At 40.1% G+C, this 20,241-nt stretch overlaps 1 protein-coding gene across 1 annotated transcript in view; it reads left to right on the forward strand.

The window, feature by feature from the left end:
• Window positions 1–17,410, forward strand: part of LOC133376906 (receptor-type tyrosine-protein phosphatase F-like) — a 30,458-nt gene extending 13,048 nt beyond the window's left edge. Inside the window, exons 7-10 of the mRNA XM_061609851.1 lie at window positions 10,575–10,787; window positions 12,613–12,764; window positions 14,866–14,981; window positions 16,425–17,410. Coding sequence (XP_061465835.1) covers window positions 10,575–10,787; window positions 12,613–12,764; window positions 14,866–14,981; window positions 16,425–16,435 — 492 coding nt within the window. The 3' untranslated portion in view covers window positions 16,436–17,410. The remainder of the gene's footprint in view (window positions 1–10,574; window positions 10,788–12,612; window positions 12,765–14,865; window positions 14,982–16,424) is intronic.
• Window positions 17,411–20,241: the final 2,831 nt, after the last annotated feature.

A 20,241-nucleotide genomic window follows, 5' to 3' on the forward strand; every position in this document is an offset into this window, starting at 1 on the left:
AGTAAGTAAGTACACTGGGCAGCCAGTCCTTCGTTGTCACTGCTGCTGCTCTACCATCCAAAAGAAACGTACATTTTAAAATTATTTTCCTTGCATTGTTGAAGGCTAGAAACTTTATAAAAATTGTACACTGTGTTTCATGTAACTGTAGCAAAGTAGGCTATGATGAATACAATTAAAAAGTCCAACAAGGATGCAAGAGCCCTGCTGGATCAGACCAAAAGTCCATCTAGTCCTGCCTCCTGTTCTTACAGTGGCCAGCCAGAATCCCAGGATAACACTTCCAGCATTACCTTCTCCAGCCTGATTAACTGTTCTGATAAGGGAGTAGATGTAAATTTGTGATGTTTTGGAGAAAGCATTCAGGAATGAAATTCTTATTGTTACATGCCTTCAAGTTGATTACGACTTATGGCGATCCTATGAATCAGTGACCTCCAACAGCATCTGTCATGAACCACCCTGTTTAGATCTTGTAAGTTCAGGTCTGTGGCTTCCTTGATGGAATCAATCCATCTCTTGTTTGGCCTTCCTCTTTTTCTACTCCCTTCTGTTTTCCCCAGCATTATTGTCTTTTCTAGTGAATCCTGTCTTCTCATTATGTGTCCAAAGTATGATAACCTCAGTTTCATCATTTTAGCTTCTAGTGATAGTTCTGGTTGAATTTATTCTAACACCCAATTATTTGTCTTTTTTGCTTTCCATGGTAACTGCAAAGCCCTCTTCCAACACCACATTTCAAATGAGTTGATTTTTCTCTTACCCATTTTTTTCACTGTCCAACTTTCACATCCATACGTAGAGATTGGGAATACCATGGTCTGAATGATCCTGACTTTAGTGTTCAGTGATACATCTTTGCATTTGAGGAAGTTTTCTCGTTCTCTTATAGCTGCCCTCCCCAGTCCTAGCCTTCTTCTAATTTCTTAACTATGGTTTCCATTTTGGTTAATGACTGTGCGAAGGTATTTTTTTTTTTAATAATTTTTATTCAGATTTTCAGAAGACAAACAAAACAAAATCAAACAACAAAAACATAATAATACAATAAAAACTCTTGACTTCCGATTTGTCGCAGATCAGCTATAAGTATATAATATATATCAAACCTGTCCCTTGATACATACAAAATCACTTTTCTCCATAGGCTATCTTAATTAATCGTCAAATCCCATTATCATCATTTCATTTTTATCTTTCAACAAAAAGTCTAAGAGAGGCTTCCATTCCTTAAGAAATATATCTATCGATTTTTCTCTAATTAAGCATGTCAATTTATCCATCTCTACCAAGTCCATTAATTTCAATAACCATTCTTCCATTGTTGGTGTTGATTCCATTTTCCACTTTTGTGCATATAATAATCTTGATGCTGTAATCATATATAATATTATTCTTCCATATTTCTTTTCTATTTGTTTATCCATAAAATCCAATAAAAAAAATTCTGGCTTTGACTGAATATTTATCTTTAGAATTTTTTGCATCATCCTACCTATCTGTGCCCAGAATGATTTTGCCTGTTTACACAACCACCACATATGATAAAATGATCCTTCTTGTTGTTTACATTTCCAACAAACATTAGGAACATTACTATACATTTTTGACAACTTTTCTGGAGTCATGTACCAACGGTACATCATTTTATAGAAATTTTCTTTAAGATTATAACATAATGTAAATTTCAATCCTTTTCTCCACATATTTTCCCATTGATCCATTTGTATGTTGTAGCCAATTTTTTTTGCCCATTTTACCATACACTCTTTTACTTGTTCTTCTTCCATTTCCATTTTTAACAAAAGTTTATACATTTTCGCAATTATACATTCATCATTTGTACACAGACCTATTTCAAAATCAGATTTACTTATTTCAAAACCATACATTTTCTTATCCATTTTATATCTTTCTAACAATTGTAAATAGGCAAACCATTGAGAACTATATCCTTCCTTTATTAATTGTTCTCTCTCTTTCATTATATATTCTCCATGCACATTTTCTAAAAGTTCTTGATAAGTTAACCATTTCTCTTTTCCAGCCATTTCTCTTCTATAAAACGCTTCTTGACTTGAGACACATAATGGTATTTTGGAATAAAACCTTGGTTTATATCTGTTCCATATTTTCAATAAAGGACGTCTTATAAAATGATTGTTAAAGTCCACATTAACTTTTACTTTGTCATACCATAGATACCCATGCCATCCCCACTTCAGGTTGTGGCCCTCCAAATCCAATAGTCTTTTACTCCTCAATAAAATCCATTCCTTTATCCAGACTAAACAACAGGCAGCAAAATAAAGTCTCAGATTTGGTAGTCCCAGTCCTCCTCTTTCTTTGGCATCTTGTAGTAATTTAAATTTAACTCTTGGTTTTTTTCCCTGCCATACAAATTTAGAAATATCTTTTTGCCATTGTTTAAAGGGTAAATCAGAGGATATTGCAGGTATTGTTTGAAACAAAAACATCATTCTCGGTAATACATTCATTTTTATCACAGATACTCTACCCATTAATGACAACTGTAGTTTATCCCATCTTAACAAATCTTTCTTAATCTCTGTCCATAATTTTTCATAATTATTATGAAACAACTTTGAATTTTTATTTGTCAAAATGATACCTAAATATTTCAACTTTTTCTCTATTGTAAAATCTGTCTTGTCCATTAACTCTTTTTGTTCCCTTAAAGATAAATTTTTCACCAACATCTTTGTTTTTTGATTGTTGATCTTAAAACCTGCTAACGGTCCGAATTCTTTTAATTTGTCCATCAATACATTAATTCCTTCCAAAGGATTTTCTAATACAATCATCAAATCGTCAGCAAATGCTCTCAATTTATATACTTCTTTTTTTATCTTTAATCCCGAAATCCTTTTATCTTGCCTTATATCTCTAAGCAGCACTTCTAAGACCAAGATAAATAAGAGGGGTGATAATGGACATCCCTGTCTTGTACCCTTTTGTATTTCACATGAATCCGTTAAGCCCCCGTTGACAATTATCTGTGCCTTCTGAGATGTATAAATCGATCTAATCCATTTTATAAAATTGTCTCCAAAATCCATTTGCTCCAGAACCTTAAAATATAAATTTCCAATTCAAATTATCAAATGCTTTCTCAGCATCTAAGAAGATCAAAGCTGCTTGTTTATCATTTCGTTGTTCTAAATATTCCAACACATTCAAAACATTCCTGACATTATCACACAATTGTCTTTTAGGTAAAACCCCGATTGATCTTCCTGGATAAATTGTTGCAATATTATTTTCATTCTTTCTGCCAAAATCATTGTAAAAATTTTATAGTCATTATTCAATAGAGATATCGGCCGATAATTTTTTGTTTTGGTTAGGTCCTGCTCCTCTTTAGGTATTAATGTTATATTAGCATTTTTTCAACTATCCGGAATCTTCCCCTCTTGCAAAATAGAATTCATTGTATACTGTAAAGGTAACAAGAGTTGCTCCTCCAAACATTTGTAGTACATTGCTGATAACCCATCCGGTCCTGGCGCCTTTCCTAATTTAATTTTGTTTATAGCTTCAGATATCTCTCTTGACGTGAAGGGACCATTAATAGCTTGTCTCTGAAAATCTGTAATTTTAGGCAAATTCTGTTTAAATATATACTCTTCTATTTTTTCAGAGGGAATTTCCTGACACTTGTACAAAGTTGAATAATATTGATGAAAAACCTTTTGGATTTTTGCGTTGTCTGTCAACATCTCGTCTCCTTCTTGTATCTTTAAAATAAGATTTTTTTGTCGTTCTTTTCTTAATTTATATGCTAACCATTTCCCCGGTTTATTTGCAAATTCAAAAGTCCTTTGTTTAGCAAAATTTAATTTCCTTTCAATTTCTCTAACTGTCAGCATTGATACTTGATTCTGTAACATTTTAATTTGATTTACAATAAAAACTTTAGTTGGATTCTTTTTCAATTCTTCCTCTTTTTGTTTTATTTCTTCCAAGATTAATTGCATTTTCTGTTTTTTCTTCTTTTTTAATTCAGAGTTACATTTAATAAAATATCCCCTCATAAATGCTTTACTTGTATCCCAGACAATATTTTCATCTGTTCCTTTATGTAAATTATGTTCAAAAAACTCTTTTAATTTCTTCTTACATTCTTGTACTACTTTATCATTCTGTAATAAAGATTCATTTAGTCTCCTTCTAAATCCAAAATTTTTCTTTTTGAAAGTTAATATCACAGGATTGTGATCTGAAAAAGTTTTTGGTAATATGTCCATTTTGGAGATGTCTTTCACTAGATTTTTGGACATCCAAATCATGTCAATCCTCGAGAATGTTTTATGTCTTTCTGAAAAATAAGTGAATTCCTTTGCGTTATCGTTTATATATCTCCAGGCATCCACCAATTCTAAATTTTCCATCAATTCGAAACAAATCTTCGGTAATTTACCCTGTGTCTCTTTGATGTTTTTCTCAGAAAGTCTATCAATTTTTGGTGAGATTACCCCATTCCAATCACCCATGACACACCAATGATCATATGAAAAATCTGACAATTTTCCATAAGTCCTGTGTAAAACCTTGTTTTGTCTTCATTGGGGGCATAAATACCTGTTGGCTATTAAACCGAAGAAGCAGAGGTTAAATTTCCACAAGTGAGCTACGTGGATTAGAAGCGAAAGTTGGCAGAGCTCGAGCCATCTTCAAGGACACGTTGCTGTGCAACCTAGGCTCAGGCAGCTGGCCTTATCTATATAGAGGGCCAGCAGACACTTGTAAAGTGTGGGGGAAAGAGTTTGTATGTATGTTCAGAACGTTTCATGTCAGTAAAAGTGACTCTTAAACCTTATGAGTTGTCTGGCTGAGTGCTTTAACTGGGATTTAGCCTGTCACTATTCTGTTCTGCATCCTGGGCATCCGCTGGCGCCCGATCCAACATCCAACAAGTGGTAGCAGAGGATGGTTACCTGGTGCTGATGGTTGCCTGGTGCGGATGGTTGCAGACAAGTGGTGGCAGAGAAAAGCCAGAACTGGAGAACAGCGAGTAAACAGCAAGAGACGGCGAAACCGAAAGCTGAGCTGTAAGCTGTGAGAGAGCCGTGGGAAAAACTGACTGAAGGACGGAGGTGAGAAGCTCTAATCACAAAGGCGGTGAACTGTGAAAAGTGAAAGTATGTCTGTTACGTTATCGGCCGGGATTCCCCTGGAAAAACTGACAGGGAAAAATTATGGCACTTGGAAGCAGAGAATGCAGGCGCTGCTAGTGAAAGAAGACCTGCGGAAAGCTATCGCAGAGGACCCACCCGCCGTGGTGCCAATTCCAGCAGACTGGAGAAGGCTGGATGAGAGGGCAAAGGTGTTAATTGTTCTTTCTATTGATGATTCTCAATTACTGCACGTGCGTGAAGCAACAACAGCTAAAGAAACCTGGGAAACTTTAAGAAATATTCATGTGAAAAAGACTGCCAGTTCTAAAATATATCTTGCCAGAAGATTGTATCAGATGCGCTTATCTGACAATACAACCATGTCAGAGCATTTATTGGAAATAAACAGACTGTTTGCTGAATTGTCAGAACGTGAAGTTGATCATTCTCAAACGCAAAAAGTGTATATCACATTATCTTCATTAGATTCAAGTTATGATAGTCTGGTGAGCTCTATGGAAGCAATGGACGATGCAAATCTCAATATGGATTATATAGAGGGAAAACTTTTACAAGAGTATCAAAGAAGGCAAGAAATGGCAAAGCAGGAAAGGACTGAGTCTAAACACAACATGGGAAAGCTGAACAACAGAGCTGCACAAGAGAGACTGTATGGACAAAAGGCGTGTTATTTTTGTGGTTCCAGGCAACATCTTCAGAGGAATTGTGAAGCAAGAAGAAGAGAAAGAGGAAGAAAACCGTGTGTACAGGTGATATATGCTAGTAAGAGTAAGCAATGTATTAACAATGAGCAGGGAAATAAATGTAAAGATTTATGGGCAATTGACAGCGGGGCTACAAATAGCATAATCAAAGATAAATCAATGTTTCATACATATTGCGACGTAGAGGATCATGTGATAATGGCTGATGGAACTAAGAAACTTATCAAAAGTAGGGGTACAGTGAAATTAGCAGGTTTTAATACAATTATGACAGATGTGCTGTTTATTCCTGACATTGAATGCAACATTATGGCTGTGTCGAAACTCAATGAAATGGGGTTCAATGTGTTGTTTCAGAGGGGCTCATGTCAAGTCATGAAAGGGAACAAAACATTCATGAAAGGGATAGTAAAGGATTCATTGTTCTACCTAAACTTGAAACAAACAACCATATACGCATGTGTGTTAATGAGAAACCCCATAATGATTGTGTACATTTATGGCACAGAAAACTAGGCCATATAGGATATGAGAATGTGGTGAAAACAACAGAGAACAGTAATGATGTGAAGTTGAGAAACTGTGAAAAATATGTAGACTGCCATGTGTGTAAACAAACTAAGGCGATTGTGGCTTCAAAGAACAAAGAAGCCATACCTAGTACTAATGCACCTTATCAGTTAATACACGTGGATTTAGTGGGGCCATTTCAACCTACTCAGGGGGGTGCAAGATATTTCCTGACGATAGTTGATGATTTTTCAAAATTCTGCACTGTTTATTTACTAAAAGCTAAAAGTGAAGCTGCAGAGAAACTGAAAAGATTTGTTACAAAAATTGAAGTGCAGTTTGGTGTCAAAATACAGAGAATAAGATCAGATCAAGGAGGAGAGTTCACAGGACACTCTTTTACTGAATACTTGGACAAAAGAGGGATTAAACAGGAGTTAACAGCCCCATTTAGTCCACATCAAAACGGATTAGCTGAACGTTGGAACAGGTTACTTCAAGACTCAATGAGAGCAATGCTGTGTGACTCATCTTTAACACACAGTTTCTGGGGAGAGTGTGTTCTGTATTCAGCATATATTCAAAACAGAATATTTCATAAGGCAAATGGAATGTCTCCTTATGAAAAATTGTATGACAGAAAACCCAGATTAAAACATTTGATTAGGTTTGGAGCAGAATGCTGGGTACATGTTCCCAAAAAATAAAAGGACAGGGAAGCTGCAAAGGAGAGCAGACAAAGGGTTCATGCTGGGATTTGAAAACACGTATTTCAGAATCTGGATGCCAAAACAAAGGTCTGTGGTGTTAAGCAGAAGTGTGCAAGCAATAGAGCAGGATTGGGAAGAGAAAACATATGTGGAGTTGGGAAACACTGAAGTTAGTAATGAACAAGAACAGGCAGACACAGTACCAATAAAACAAGAAGAAACAGGCAGCAGTAGTGAATCAAGTTCTAGCTCTGAGAGAGAAACAGAGGAATCGCCAGACACAGACACAGACACAAAGGCAGAAATACAACCACGCAGATCAGAGAGAACAACCAAAGGTATTCCACCTGTTAGATTTAAAATAAATTCCATTAAACATATAGACTTCAGTAACTGGAAAAGGTGGGATGATGGAAATCATGAAGATTAATAAATAATTGCTGAAATAAATGTAATAAAATTGATGCTGAGATTGCAATGGAGTAACTGTATTACAAATGAAATTGATGTAAACTGATATAAAAGGAAATGTATCAGATGAATAAACCAAATGATGCAAATGTATATATGACATGTAGCATGTAACACATGTAAATAGAAAAGAAAATGTAACTGGCAGAATGTGGAAATTTAAGGTGGGGGCTTGTTGGCTATTAAACCGAAGAAGCAGAGGTTAAATTTCCACAAGTGAGCTACGTGGATTAGAAGCGAAAGTTGGCAGAGCTCGAGCCATCTTCAAGGACACGTTGCTATGCAACCTAGGCTCGGGCAGCTGGCCTTATCTATATAGAGGGCAGCAGACACTTGTAAAGTGTGGGAGAAAGAGTTTGTTAGCAGAGCTTGTATGTATGTTCAGAACGTTTCATGTCAGTAAAAGTGACTCTTAAACCTTATGAGTTGTCTGGCTGAGTGCTTTAACTGGGATTTAGCCTGTCACTATTCTGTTCTGCATCCTGGGCATCCGCTGGCGCCCGATCCAACATCCAACAATACCCACTATCAAAGTTTTTACGCCCTGTAAAGTAATTTCAACCCCCACAAATCTACCACTATCATCCAGTAATATCAATTTAGGAAACAATTGTGGGTTAATGTAAAGAACAACACCATTTTTTTTAATCCAGCCGAAATAAATTCTTCACCCAAATTTTTACAAATCAAATATTTGGAATCTTTCTTCTTGATATGAGTTTCTTGTAAACAAATTATATCCAATTTTAATTTTTTCAAATAGTGAAACACTTTCTCTTCTGCGACGTATTGGCTCCATTTATATTCCAAGTTAGATATTTGTAATCCATCTTTAAGCGTGTATTTTAAAATGTACCTGTTGCTCCCTTTAATCCATCATCTTCCTTTCCTTCCTCTGCATGTTCCTGTTGACTTTGTTTCCCATGAGTTGTATCCATATCTTTAATTTTGTCTTCTTCCATGTCTTTTGAAGCTTTTCTCAAGAAATCCCTTGCTTTTTGAACTGTGTTCAATCGGTATTTCTGTTGTCTAAATGTAAAGATCACTCCTTCTGGAACATCCCATCTAAATTGAATTTTGCATTGTTTAAGTTTTTCTGTAAAGAAAGCATATTCTTTTCTCTTACGTAAAAGTCTAATAGGAATTTCCTTCATCACAGGTATTTCCTTGCCATCAATTTTAAAGACATTGTTGAAGTGTTGTTGTAAGACCATATCTCTGGTCCTCTTTTTTACAAAATAAACAAGCACATCTCTTGGAATTTTTTTCATTGTTGCATATCTGGAATTAATTCTATAAACTTTATCTATTTCAAATTCCATCAGATCTTCATTCCAATCCAAAAATTTTATCAAGGCATTAACAATTTTATCTCTGATATCTTCACCTGTTTCCTCAGGAATTGCACGAAATCTCAAACAATGTTCTTTATCTCTAAGTTCCATCACAGCCACATAATCCAGATTTTTTTCCAATTCCACGTTTAATATATCTGTTCTATTCTCCAAGGTTTGCACCTTTCCTTTAGTATTTTTTACATCCTGTGTTACTTGTCCAATTGTACCTTTAATCTCATCCACTTCTGTTCTGATATGGTCCTTTATATCTTTCAATTCCATTTTCATTTTGCCAAATTCATTTTTAATCTCTTGTTTCATTTCTTGTTTGAGGTCATTAATCCCATCCATTATTTTCTGAAACATATCTGGGGAGACAGCCCCTTCTTGTACATCAGTTGAACTTCTTCGCTCCAGAGCCTTAGCTGTTTTCCTGGTTGTCATTCTTAAAAAAAAGCCTTTAATTTCTGATATTAACCACTGTTCCCAAACCTAGAGGCAGTCTATTTCTTTTTTTCCCCCCAACAACAAAAGAGTTAATATTCCAGGCCTGTTAATATGATCTGGCCAGCACAGTTCTTATCTCCTGCACGTCCAGGAATGCAAAACAAATTTGGTTCACAGCACCAAACAATTAGTAACATACACGAACAGCAGATTCGTCCAAAGAAAGTAGTCCAAGAGAAAAAAAAATAGTCCTAGATATATTTCAATCAAATAATCAAATCATCTCATCGGATAAGTAGCCTCTCATCCGTTTTAAACTTTATAATTCCAAATTCAGGCCAGCTTTTTGTCATAAAAAAATAAAATAAGTTGTTTAAATTTTCTTTCCTCAATTCCTTGTAAAAAAGAAAAAAGTGAGACTCACCCAGGTATCTCGATTGCTGATTCGTAAACAAATCCCTTTTACTGTAGTAATTTAAGCCAAATGATAAGATTTAGACAGAAGGAGGCTCGCTCGTTATAGATCGTTTTTAAGGGGGAAAAAATGACTTGCTTTTTTCAGCACAGCTTGTTGGAAGTCCTGACTTCGTCTTCAGCTGCTAGGTATGCCTTCTTATCTCAGGGGATTCCTGATCAATTCCAGCCTCCGACAGCTCAACGAAGTTCTATGGATAATCTCTTCGGTTCACCCTTGCCTTGGAGAACATTTACACCAGTCAAAGTTTCCTCTTGACTGGTTTTAAACTGAAAAAAGCTTCCTCTGAGACAGAGCTCTCTCAGAGGCAGCCACCAGCGAGCACTCCTTCTGGGAAGCCCCTACTGTGCCAAGGTATTGATAATCCTTGATAAGTTCAATGTCCTCGTTGTCAACTTTAATGTTACATAAATCTTCTGTTATCATTACTTTAATCTTCTTGACGTTCAGCTGTAGTCCTGCTTTTGTGCTTGAACTTTCATCAGCATTCTTTTCAAATCATGACTGGCTTTTGCTGGCAGTATGGTATCGTCTGCATATCTTAAATTATTGATATTTCTCCCTTCAATTTTCACACCTCCTATATCTTGGTCTAATCTCGCTTTCCGTATGACGGAATGAGATAGTGTACTGAATATCAGGACTATTCTTAGTTTTCTTCACTTGATTTTCAGTGTTTCCTCATGGAGATGTAGCTTCACCTGGATACCTTTGATACACGACATAGCTCTTTCTCACATTAGCTTTCTTTTGCCACCCAGCTACTTGAGGCTATGAGCCAAGGAACGCCAGACAGACGCCAGCGATGGCAAGCAGAGCTGCTCAGGCCCTATATTGCTGCCCAAATGGATGATCTGCCAGACACTTTCGTCTTGGGGGATGAGAAAAATTATAAAGGCTTCTACAATAGGCCACTTTCAGAAGACTTGAGCTACCGTTGTTTTGTGCTAGCTTCACTGGAGGATGGTGATACGGTAAGGCCCATAAGAAGAGGTATGACTGCATATTGCCTGAGAGGGCCATCAAGAGATGATATTAGGGAAGCATTGGAACAGTGCAGGTTGTAGAAGTTTGCTCTGCAAAGCTGAACTAGGAAAAATCAGATTTCTAAAATAAGTAGGGGAATCTCCTTCCTTTCTCTCTCCTCCCCATGCCTCTCTTGTCTATGCATGTAGGTGCCTGGCAGGCTAGAGGGAGAAAACAGATTCTCTATCCCACCCTTTATGCCTCTTCACTTTCCACACCCCTGTAATCTTTTGGGCTATCCATTGTTGCAAGCCAGTATGAATGAGGGAGGGGAAATGTGGGTAACACTTTTATTGCTGCTGCTGTGAATGTGTAAGTAATGTCCAACCATAATGAAGATACTCAAGCCCTTCTGCTCTGCCCCATGCTGGGGCTCTCACTTTCAGCCTCATTTACTTGTAATGGTTCATTAGAGCTGGCCAAATGCTTCATTACTCATCTGGTCCCAGCGCTTGTGTGGTGGACAAAGGAAACATGCAACCAGCAGATGGGGGGATACAGGCCTCCAAGCCGCCGGCCTGGGAAGTTGCCTTTGTGCCACAATTTTGGGCACTGCATGTTTAAGAGTGAATGTGCACAACAGCACTCTGGCTAGCAAAGCAAATTCTTCAGGCATCTATTTTTTATTTTGTGGTGTTTCATTTCTAAAAGAAGTAGTGCTAGGAATCTTGTATCCCTACAACCGTTTCCCTCTGATCCTAGAACTTTGGGAATGTGTAGTAGTTTCTAAGTAATGTGAAAATGGGCTCTTGATTCTTACTTATTACTACTCCACATCTACAAGGACTGAGGCCTGCCAATAAACCAGGTTCCAGAGATGAGCCATGGTTCAAATTAAGCCCTGCATGTGCTTTCTGTTGGGCATCCACAAGAAGTGACTGTTACAGGCACATTTTCTGTGTCTTCCCACAGAACGCCTGTGCCTGAAATCAAAGAAGCTCTTTAAAATCTCAGCTTTCAGACTGGTGGACTTTAGATCAACAGGAATCTCTGCAGTGGCTAAAAGTGAGGCTAGTGTATGCTGCTTCTTTGGGCAGGGCAATAGGTGCCCTCCACCAGAATGGAGAACATCTTCCTACCTGCACATGTCTCTCCTGATCAGTGAGGGAAATCTGAAATGAGGACAGCCTAGGTGCTTCCACCTTTGATATGAGCATAGCCTATCTTGGGACTGAGATAGCCAGTTTTGTATATAAGGTGCCAGGCAAGGACTGTTATTCCTCTGTAAAGGACTCACCAGTCCTTTGCTTGACTTGGAATCCTTTGTATGTGAGAAATCCCATCTGGCGCCTGCTGTGTTCAGGGCCTAGACCGTAGCTCCAGAGACAACCATGGGTTGCTCTGCTGTTTAATGTGCAACATTTTGCCCAGCGGGTGTTCCCTGACATATAACCCCCTGAGGCGATGTGTTTATATCACCATAATAGGTACTATAAACCACTTAGTCACTACCCGCTGGGCCTGATGCTCAATTGGCTGCAACTCTGAAGCCTGCAATTTGGCTCTTCATGTGTCTGAGACTGGCAACTTGCTCTCAGCTGGACTGTTCCTTTCTGGCACTGAGGGAGGCCACTTTCTGGCTGGTGTGGTTCAGAATATTCCATTCGCATGAAGAGGAGGTTGGTTCTCACAGGGTCTGTTAATTCTCTGGGTGCTCTTGAGGAAAATTGCAGGTAGGCAGCTTGGGACTCTTGGGCAGAGGGAAAGCTGAGAATTAAATAAGAAAGAGACCTGATTAATTATCTTTGTCTGCTCGTCTATTCCACTCACCAGAAGAAGTATGCAGCCAGTCCCTACTCAGATGAGATTGTGATGGAGGTTTCAGCTAAACAGCAGGATGAACCAGAGATGCTGTGGGTGATGGGGCCTGTCCTGGCTGTCATCTTAATTATCATCATTGTCATTGCTATCCTGCTGTTCAAAAGGTGAGCACCAGCCTATGCCTGTGCAATACCATGGTGCCCATGGTGCAGCATTGTGCCAAGTTCAAGAACATGTACAGTGAATTAACTTAATGGCAAATCCAAGGGCACAAATCCCTCTGCAGCAGGTGGTCTGAACCTTCCCAAAGGCCTTGCTGAACTGAGCCTGCAAAACAGTGCATATTAAGGCCAGGCCATAGGAAGAGGTGGGTGCGGAGTGTGTGATCACATGTGGTAGGCCTTGCACTTCATTTTATGCTAGGAAGGTATATACTGGAAGTGAGCTAGAGCTGTTGCCAGCACTGTATGGACTGTGAAACCAAAGGGCATGGTCTGTTTCTGCGTAGTGGCTCTAGGCTGATGACCTGGATTCCTATGCTGTGGATTATGTAAGAGACTTTGGCCAGGAAATGCTACATCCTTCAGTTTATTCATCCTTCAGTTTATTCAAAGGCCTGGGGCTTTTCCCCAGGAAAGACACCAAGTCATGTTGGCTTCAAGACTGAACCCTTCTTGTAGTAACAGGGAACTTTGTTCAAGAGATTAGCCCCCAGCATGGTCATAGATGTTATGATCCATATTCTGGGGGATAGATGTAGCTTGTGAACTGCTGAGGGTGTTTAAAAAAGCAGGAGCTGCCCATTAGGTTACAGAGAATGCTAACTCTGGCACCTTAGTTTTGGACAAGCTCCCATCATTTTTCTCCAGCTAAATGTGCATAGCACCAGGAGGGGAGGGGACCTTGGGTTATTCCATGCTCAATTAATACCTTTGTGTAATCCATATTTCCTTTTTTTCTGTTTTTGCTGTCCCTGGATCTAGCAAACAAGAAAGGTAGACATTCTCTGTCTTTCTGTCTGTCTGTCAATCCATCCATCCATCCATCTTCTCTATGTATTCTTGGTGTTAGATTTAAATAAATAACTTCACAATTAAAGTGTGACCAAATTTTAGGGAGCTGGAACACTTTCAGTGAGTTGGTGTCCCAGGGCTTATGAGGCTATTTACCCCTTATATTGATCAAGGATATGATGTTACCACAAGCTGGCTTGAGTTCCTTGGCATAACCAGCCATTTAAGGCCTTGCTCTGAGCAGTTTTCTTTTCAGTGCCACCATGAGCACATCTGCCCAGAAGAAACTGTTGCCTGCTAGCACCACTAGGGGCTGTAGGTTGCTGGTATTTTCCCTGCTCATGCTACTTTGTGGCAATTTCACCTTTCTAACAAATGGATTTATGCTATCAGGTAAAGCAATATATTTTTAGGGTGCTATCAACAATGTCTCCAGGTTAATCATCAGTGCTTTGGGTTTTTGACTTGTCTGAAGGAGCAACGCAGTGCTTTAATTGCTACAAAAGAGATTGCACATCCCTTTGCTGAATTGCCTACAAAGCTCCAGCACAGTGTCTCCTAGCGCCAAGCTGAGATGTTGCCGTTTCTATTGATTTGGAGCAAAAACACCTCCTGCCCACCCCTGCTTCGTTACCCCAGAAACGCATTGCAGCTCTGCACCAGGGTAACTTCTGAGAAGCAGCACCATATGGGGTTATTTGGTTTAATGGAACCCAGTGAACATCACCAATAACTCTTCTTGTCATCCCAAAATTTTCTGTAAAGGTCTCCCATTTAATCATTGGACAAGTTCATCTCTGCTTAGCTTGTGAAATCTTCTAGGATAAGAGCCTAGGACAATGGAGCTATAGGCATAAATATAGCATGAAGAGACAACAGTGTATTTTATTGTTCCATTAACACACGCCTGGGGGCCCTTCAACCACTCAAGACAAGTATTAATGGACCAATAAAATTCACCCTGAAGAGCCCTTACCCTATTATATTACAGCTCTTCACATTTTAAATAATTTTTTCATACTTGGCAAAATCTTAAGTGTACTCTTCCACCACAGAAAATAGGCCCTAACATGATGGGGGGGGGGAAAGGAATTTGAGTTTTTGTAAGCCTGTGCCTGACTGTGGAGAGGGCATTGCCAGTCCCACTTGCTCTTAGGCATATTATTGAGTCTTCTGTTATGCCATCTTTAAGCTTTCTGCCATTGGTCCATGCCCAGATCAATCTTGTAAGCTGTGCCTTCTCTTCCCTTAGGAAAAGGGCCAATTCACCCTCCTCCAAGGATGAACATTCCATTGGCCTGAAGGATTCCTTACTGGCCCATTCCTCTGACCCTGTTGAAATGAGACGGTTCAACTACCAAACACCAGGTTGGTACCATTTCCCATCCCTACCGAGGCCTATGCTGCTCTTACTGGCAGACACTTGTGATAGGAGACAATCTTTCTCCCCTTGTGATGTTCTGTGCACCTTCTCAGACTAGACTTAGTGGCCAGCGTGGCTCAGTACACTGCTCAGATATACATCTGATAGTAATCACAAACAGAATGGGGATCCTAGGCTTGCTATTAGATCCCTAGCCTGACCATGCATGTGTCACAAGAGATTGGCAGGCATAGAATAACAAAGAATTAATTTTATTGGATATAGGTCTTGGCAGGATTTATAATATATTCCAAAGATAACATTCAGTTTTGGGCCCAGATTCTGCTCTCTAGATATGGAGTAACTTTAGCCAGCAAAAGGAAACCTCAACATGCTAATAGGTCCACTTGTGGAGCATCAGTGTAGGCAGTTGCTATCTTAATAGGCTGGTTCATAATTCAGCTCCTGAAGTGCTTCCTACCATCCAGCTCTTATGGCAGATTATGGTTATAGTAGATGCTGCTAGTTGTGTCTGCAAAATAGTGTTTCTTTAACCAGGGCAGTTTCCTAGACTTCTGGAGGGTCATGCACCTTGTCTGAGACAGGATTGGGTTTACATTCTCTTGTTAGAGTAGAAGCAACTTTCCTCCTTCCCTTCTAAGATGGTAGGATTCAGGAAGGCATTTGAGTTATCTTAGTAATCAGTGGAGGCTTACTTGGCTTCCAACATAGGAACATAGGAAGTCAACTTATGCTGAGCTAGACCATTGGTCCATCTAGCTCAGTACTGGTACTGACTGGCATTGGCTCACTAGGGTTTCAGACAAGAGATATTCCCAGACCTACCAGGAGATTCTGGGGATTGAGTTTGGAACCTTTTGCATGCAAAACAGATGCTCTACCATTGAATGGTGGATCTTCCAGACTCTACCTAGCACAATGTGACCTGTATTCCTTCTCCTCCAGACTGTTTTGTTCTGCTTGAATAGATTTTGAGGGAAATAATTTCAGGGGAGAAAGAACTGGAAGTTGGCCTGTAGTGATGTGCAGCACTGCCCTCTTGTGCCTCTGTCTAAGCCTTGACTCCTGCACCTCACATTGCCTTGCAAATGGGGCAGAGAGCAGGTCTGTGTGTAGGTTGTGCATACACAGTTTGTAGAGTTTAGGAGCATTTTCCACCCTATTCATGGAAAGTCATTATTTCACAAGATAGTTTGCAGAGTTGTAGGTTTATTCCAGAGGAGTCACAGAGTGAAGAATGAGGTGTGAACATAGAACAGAGCTGTGTGCAGCTACAAGATGTGTTGCACAAAAGGGAAGCTTGACAAACATGTGACTTGGGGAAAGTGACCCTCACAGCGCATACATGAGCCCACGCACATACTCTCAGGCTTGACTAGAATTGCTGAGCTGCCACTTTGAGTTTTTGCACTTTTTTATCTTTTCAGGTGGCCGGTAGGGAACAGTTGATGTATAAAAGAAAGTTCTGGCACTACAGTTGCAGCACGAGACACTCAGTTGTCTCCACCTAGACTCACCTCCATGCTATCATGGATGGATGCCTTCTGTGGGTCAGACAGCAGCAACTAAACCCTGAGCAGCCTCTACATCTCAACCAAAATGATCAAGGGTTGCAACATTTGTGGATTTTTGCTGTAGAGAAAAAAGCTTAGAGGAGACATGACAGACGTGTCTGATCACACCAGACATTTAAAGCACATGCAACACAGATGTAAAGCACACGGCTTCCCCCAACGAATCCTGGATAATAGTTTTTCCTCACTGTGCTACATTCCCAGCACCCTTCATAAACTACAACTCCCAGGACTCTTTGGAGGAAGCCATGTGCTTTCCATGTACACTGTGGATGTGCCATAAAGGTGCATGGTGTGGAGAAACTGGACAATACCCCTGGATTTAGCAGGGAACTTACACCTGGTGTAGGAAAAACATCACTCGCTAAACAATTTGTCTGCTGAGCTACCCTAAAACAAGGAGGGCAGGGCCACGTTTCTCCTTTCCTGAATTAAACGGCGACCTTAATTCTAAGAGACTAGGAAACTGGGGAGGGCTGGCAGTGTTGGAAGTGGGGCAAGAACAACTCCTGTTTTGTTGGTGCTGCAGAAGGAAGATAGAGTTTGGGTCCTCCAGATGGATAGGCCTGTTTACCTTTATCTGTGTTTCTCTGACTGTCTTCCTTCTGTTGCTAGATTGTGACATCTTCAGGGAAGCTTACCTGCCCCTCGTCCTTCCGCCTTTTCCACTCCTTTGTCCTCCGACTGTCCGGGAGAGAGGAGACATCCCTTTGTCTCTGCTCTCCCCAAGCCATGAGGCTAAACCCTACACCTGGGCGTTATGCTCCAACTTAGTTAGTTACTTAGAACTAGGTTTGCTTTTCCATCTACTATGTATTTCTACAAATAAAGTAGCTTTTCTTATTTTACCAAGTCTCCAGTCTCAGTGATGCTGATGTAGGGTAAAAGCCTGCTTTCCTAGGCAAACGCAAGCACACGCTGGCACACTCGCATTTCGACATCTGCTGTTACTTTGCTGCTGTTGTGTTGCTTTAAATGAAATTAAGCACTCACAGATACACACAGCACAACAGGCAGAATGAAGGCATTGAAAGAAGAGCCTCACTATTCAACCATCACAGCTGAACCAAAGGACAAATGAGGACACATGAAGAAGCGGCCCATTTAGCGCACTGGTGTCTCCTTAGCTTTGTTCCAACTATGGGGCGCCTCCATCTGCAAGCTGAAGGCCACGAAATTCATCACCAGAACCACAGGTGTTCTGAGAGATGCTTTGATCCGGCCCCAACACAGCCACCCCAGCTCAGAGGAGAGACAGAGGGGACATGGGCAGAGCTGCATCCTCTAATCTGGAGGGTCTGCGGGGAGGGGGCGCTTAAAGACACTGCTTACAAGTGCCTGTACGCTAATGCTAGGAACCTCCAAACCAAGATGGGAGAACTGGAGTACTAGAGAAGAGTATTGATATAGTGAACATAACGGAGACCTGGTGGAATGGAGAAAACCAGTGGGATACGGTTATCCCTGGATATAAACTATATCGGAAGGACAGGGAAGGACGTATTGGTGGCGGAGTCGCTCTATACGTGAAAGAAGGTGTTGAATCCAGCAAACTCAAAACCCCAAAAGAGGCGGACTCCTCCACAGAATCGTTGTGGGTGGTGATACCATGCCCCAGGAGGAATTTAATACTGGGAACGATCTATCGTCCCCCTGATCAAAATGCTGAGGGAGACCTTGAGATGAGATATGAAATTGAGGAAGCATCCAAACTAGGAAATGTGGTAGTAATGGGTGACTTCAACTACCCAGACATAGACTGGCTGCATATGTGTTCCAGTCATGATAAAGAAGCAAAATTTCTAGATATTCTAAATGACTATGCCCTAGACCAGTTGGTCATGGAACCAACCAGAGGGATGGCAACCCTGGACTTAATCTTCAGTGGGGACCAGGACCTGGTGCGAGATGTAAGTGTTGTTGAACCGACTGGGAGCAGTGACCATAGTGCTATTAAATTAAACATACATGTAACTGGCCAATTGCCAAGAAAATCTAACACAGTCACATTTGACTGCAAAAGAGGAAACTTCACAAAAATGAGGGGATTGGTAAAAGGAAAACTGAAAAACAAAGTCCAGAAAATGCTTGGAAGTTGTTTAAAAACACTATATTAGAAGCTCAACTGGAGTGCATACCGCAGATCAGAAAATGTACCGCCAGGGCCAAAAAGATGCCTGCATGGTTAATGAGGAAAGTCAAGGAAGCTCTTAGAGGCAAAAAGTCTTCCTTCAGAAAATGGAAGTCTTGTCCGAATGAAGAAAATAAAAAAGAACACAAACTCTGGCAAAAGAAATGCAAAAAGACAATAAGGGATGCTAAAAAAGAATTTGAGAAGCACATTGCTAAGAACATAAAAACCAACAACAAAACATTCTATAAATACATTCAAAGCAGGAGACCATCTAGGGAGGCAATTGGACCCATGGATGATAAGGGAGTCAAAGGTGTACTAAAGAACGATAAGGAGATTGCAGAGAAGCTAAATGAATTCTTTGCATCTGTCTTCACAGTGGAAAATATGGGGCAGATCCCTGAACCTGAACTAACATTTGCAGGAAGGGATTCTGAGGAACTGAGACAAATAGTGGTAACGAGAGAGGAAGTTCTAGGCTTAATGGACAATATAAAAACTGACAAATCACCGGGCCCGGATGGCATCCACCCGAGAGTTCTCAAAGAACTCAAATGTGAAATTGCTGATCTGCTAACTAAAATATGTAACTTGTCCCTCGGGTCCACCTCCGTGCCTGAGGACTGGAAAGTGGCAAATGTAACGCCAATCTTCAAAAAGGGATCCAGAGGGGATCCTGGAAATTACAGGCCAGTTAGCTTAACTTCTGTCCCGGGAAAACTGGTAGAAAGTATGATTAAAGCTAAATTAACTAAGCACATAGAAGAACAAGCCTTGCTGAACCAGAGCCAGTATGGCTTCTGCAAGGGAAAGTCCTGTCTCAGTAACCTCTTAGAATTCTTTGAGAGTGTCAACAAGCATATAGATAGAGGTGATCCTGTGGACATAGTGTACTTAGACTTTGAAAAAGCATTTGACAAGGTACCTCACCAAAGACTTCTGAGGAAGCTTAGCAGTCATGGAATCAGAGGAGAGGTCCTCTTGTGGATAAGGAATTGGTTAAGAAGCAGAAAGCAGAGAGTAGGAATAAATGGGCAGTTCTCCCAATGGAGGGCTGTAGAAAGTGGAGTCCCTCAAGGATCGGTATTGGGACCTGTACTTTTCAACTTGTTCATTAATGACCTAGAATTAGGAGTGAGCAGTGAAGTGGCCAAGTTTGCTGATGACACTAAATTGTTCAGGGTTGTTAAAACAAAAAGGGATTGCGAAGAGCTCCAAAAAGACCTCTCCAAACTGAGTGAATGGGCAGAAAAATGGCAAATGCAATTCAATATAAACAAGTGTAAAATTATGCATATTGGAGCAAAAAATCTTAATTTCACATATACGCTCATGGGGTCTGAACTGGCGGTGACCGACCAGGAGAGAGACCTCGGGGTTGTAGTGGACAGCACGATGAAAATGTCGACCCAGTGTGCAGCAGCTGTGAAAAAGGCAAATTCCATGCTAGCGATAATTAGGAAAGGTATTGAAAATGAAACAGCCGATATCATAATGCCGTTGTATAAATCTATGGTGCGGCCGCATTTGGAATAC

Source organism: Rhineura floridana, chromosome 1, assembly GCF_030035675.1.
Source record: "Rhineura floridana isolate rRhiFlo1 chromosome 1, rRhiFlo1.hap2, whole genome shotgun sequence".
Lineage (NCBI taxonomy): Eukaryota > Metazoa > Chordata > Lepidosauria > Squamata > Rhineuridae > Rhineura > Rhineura floridana.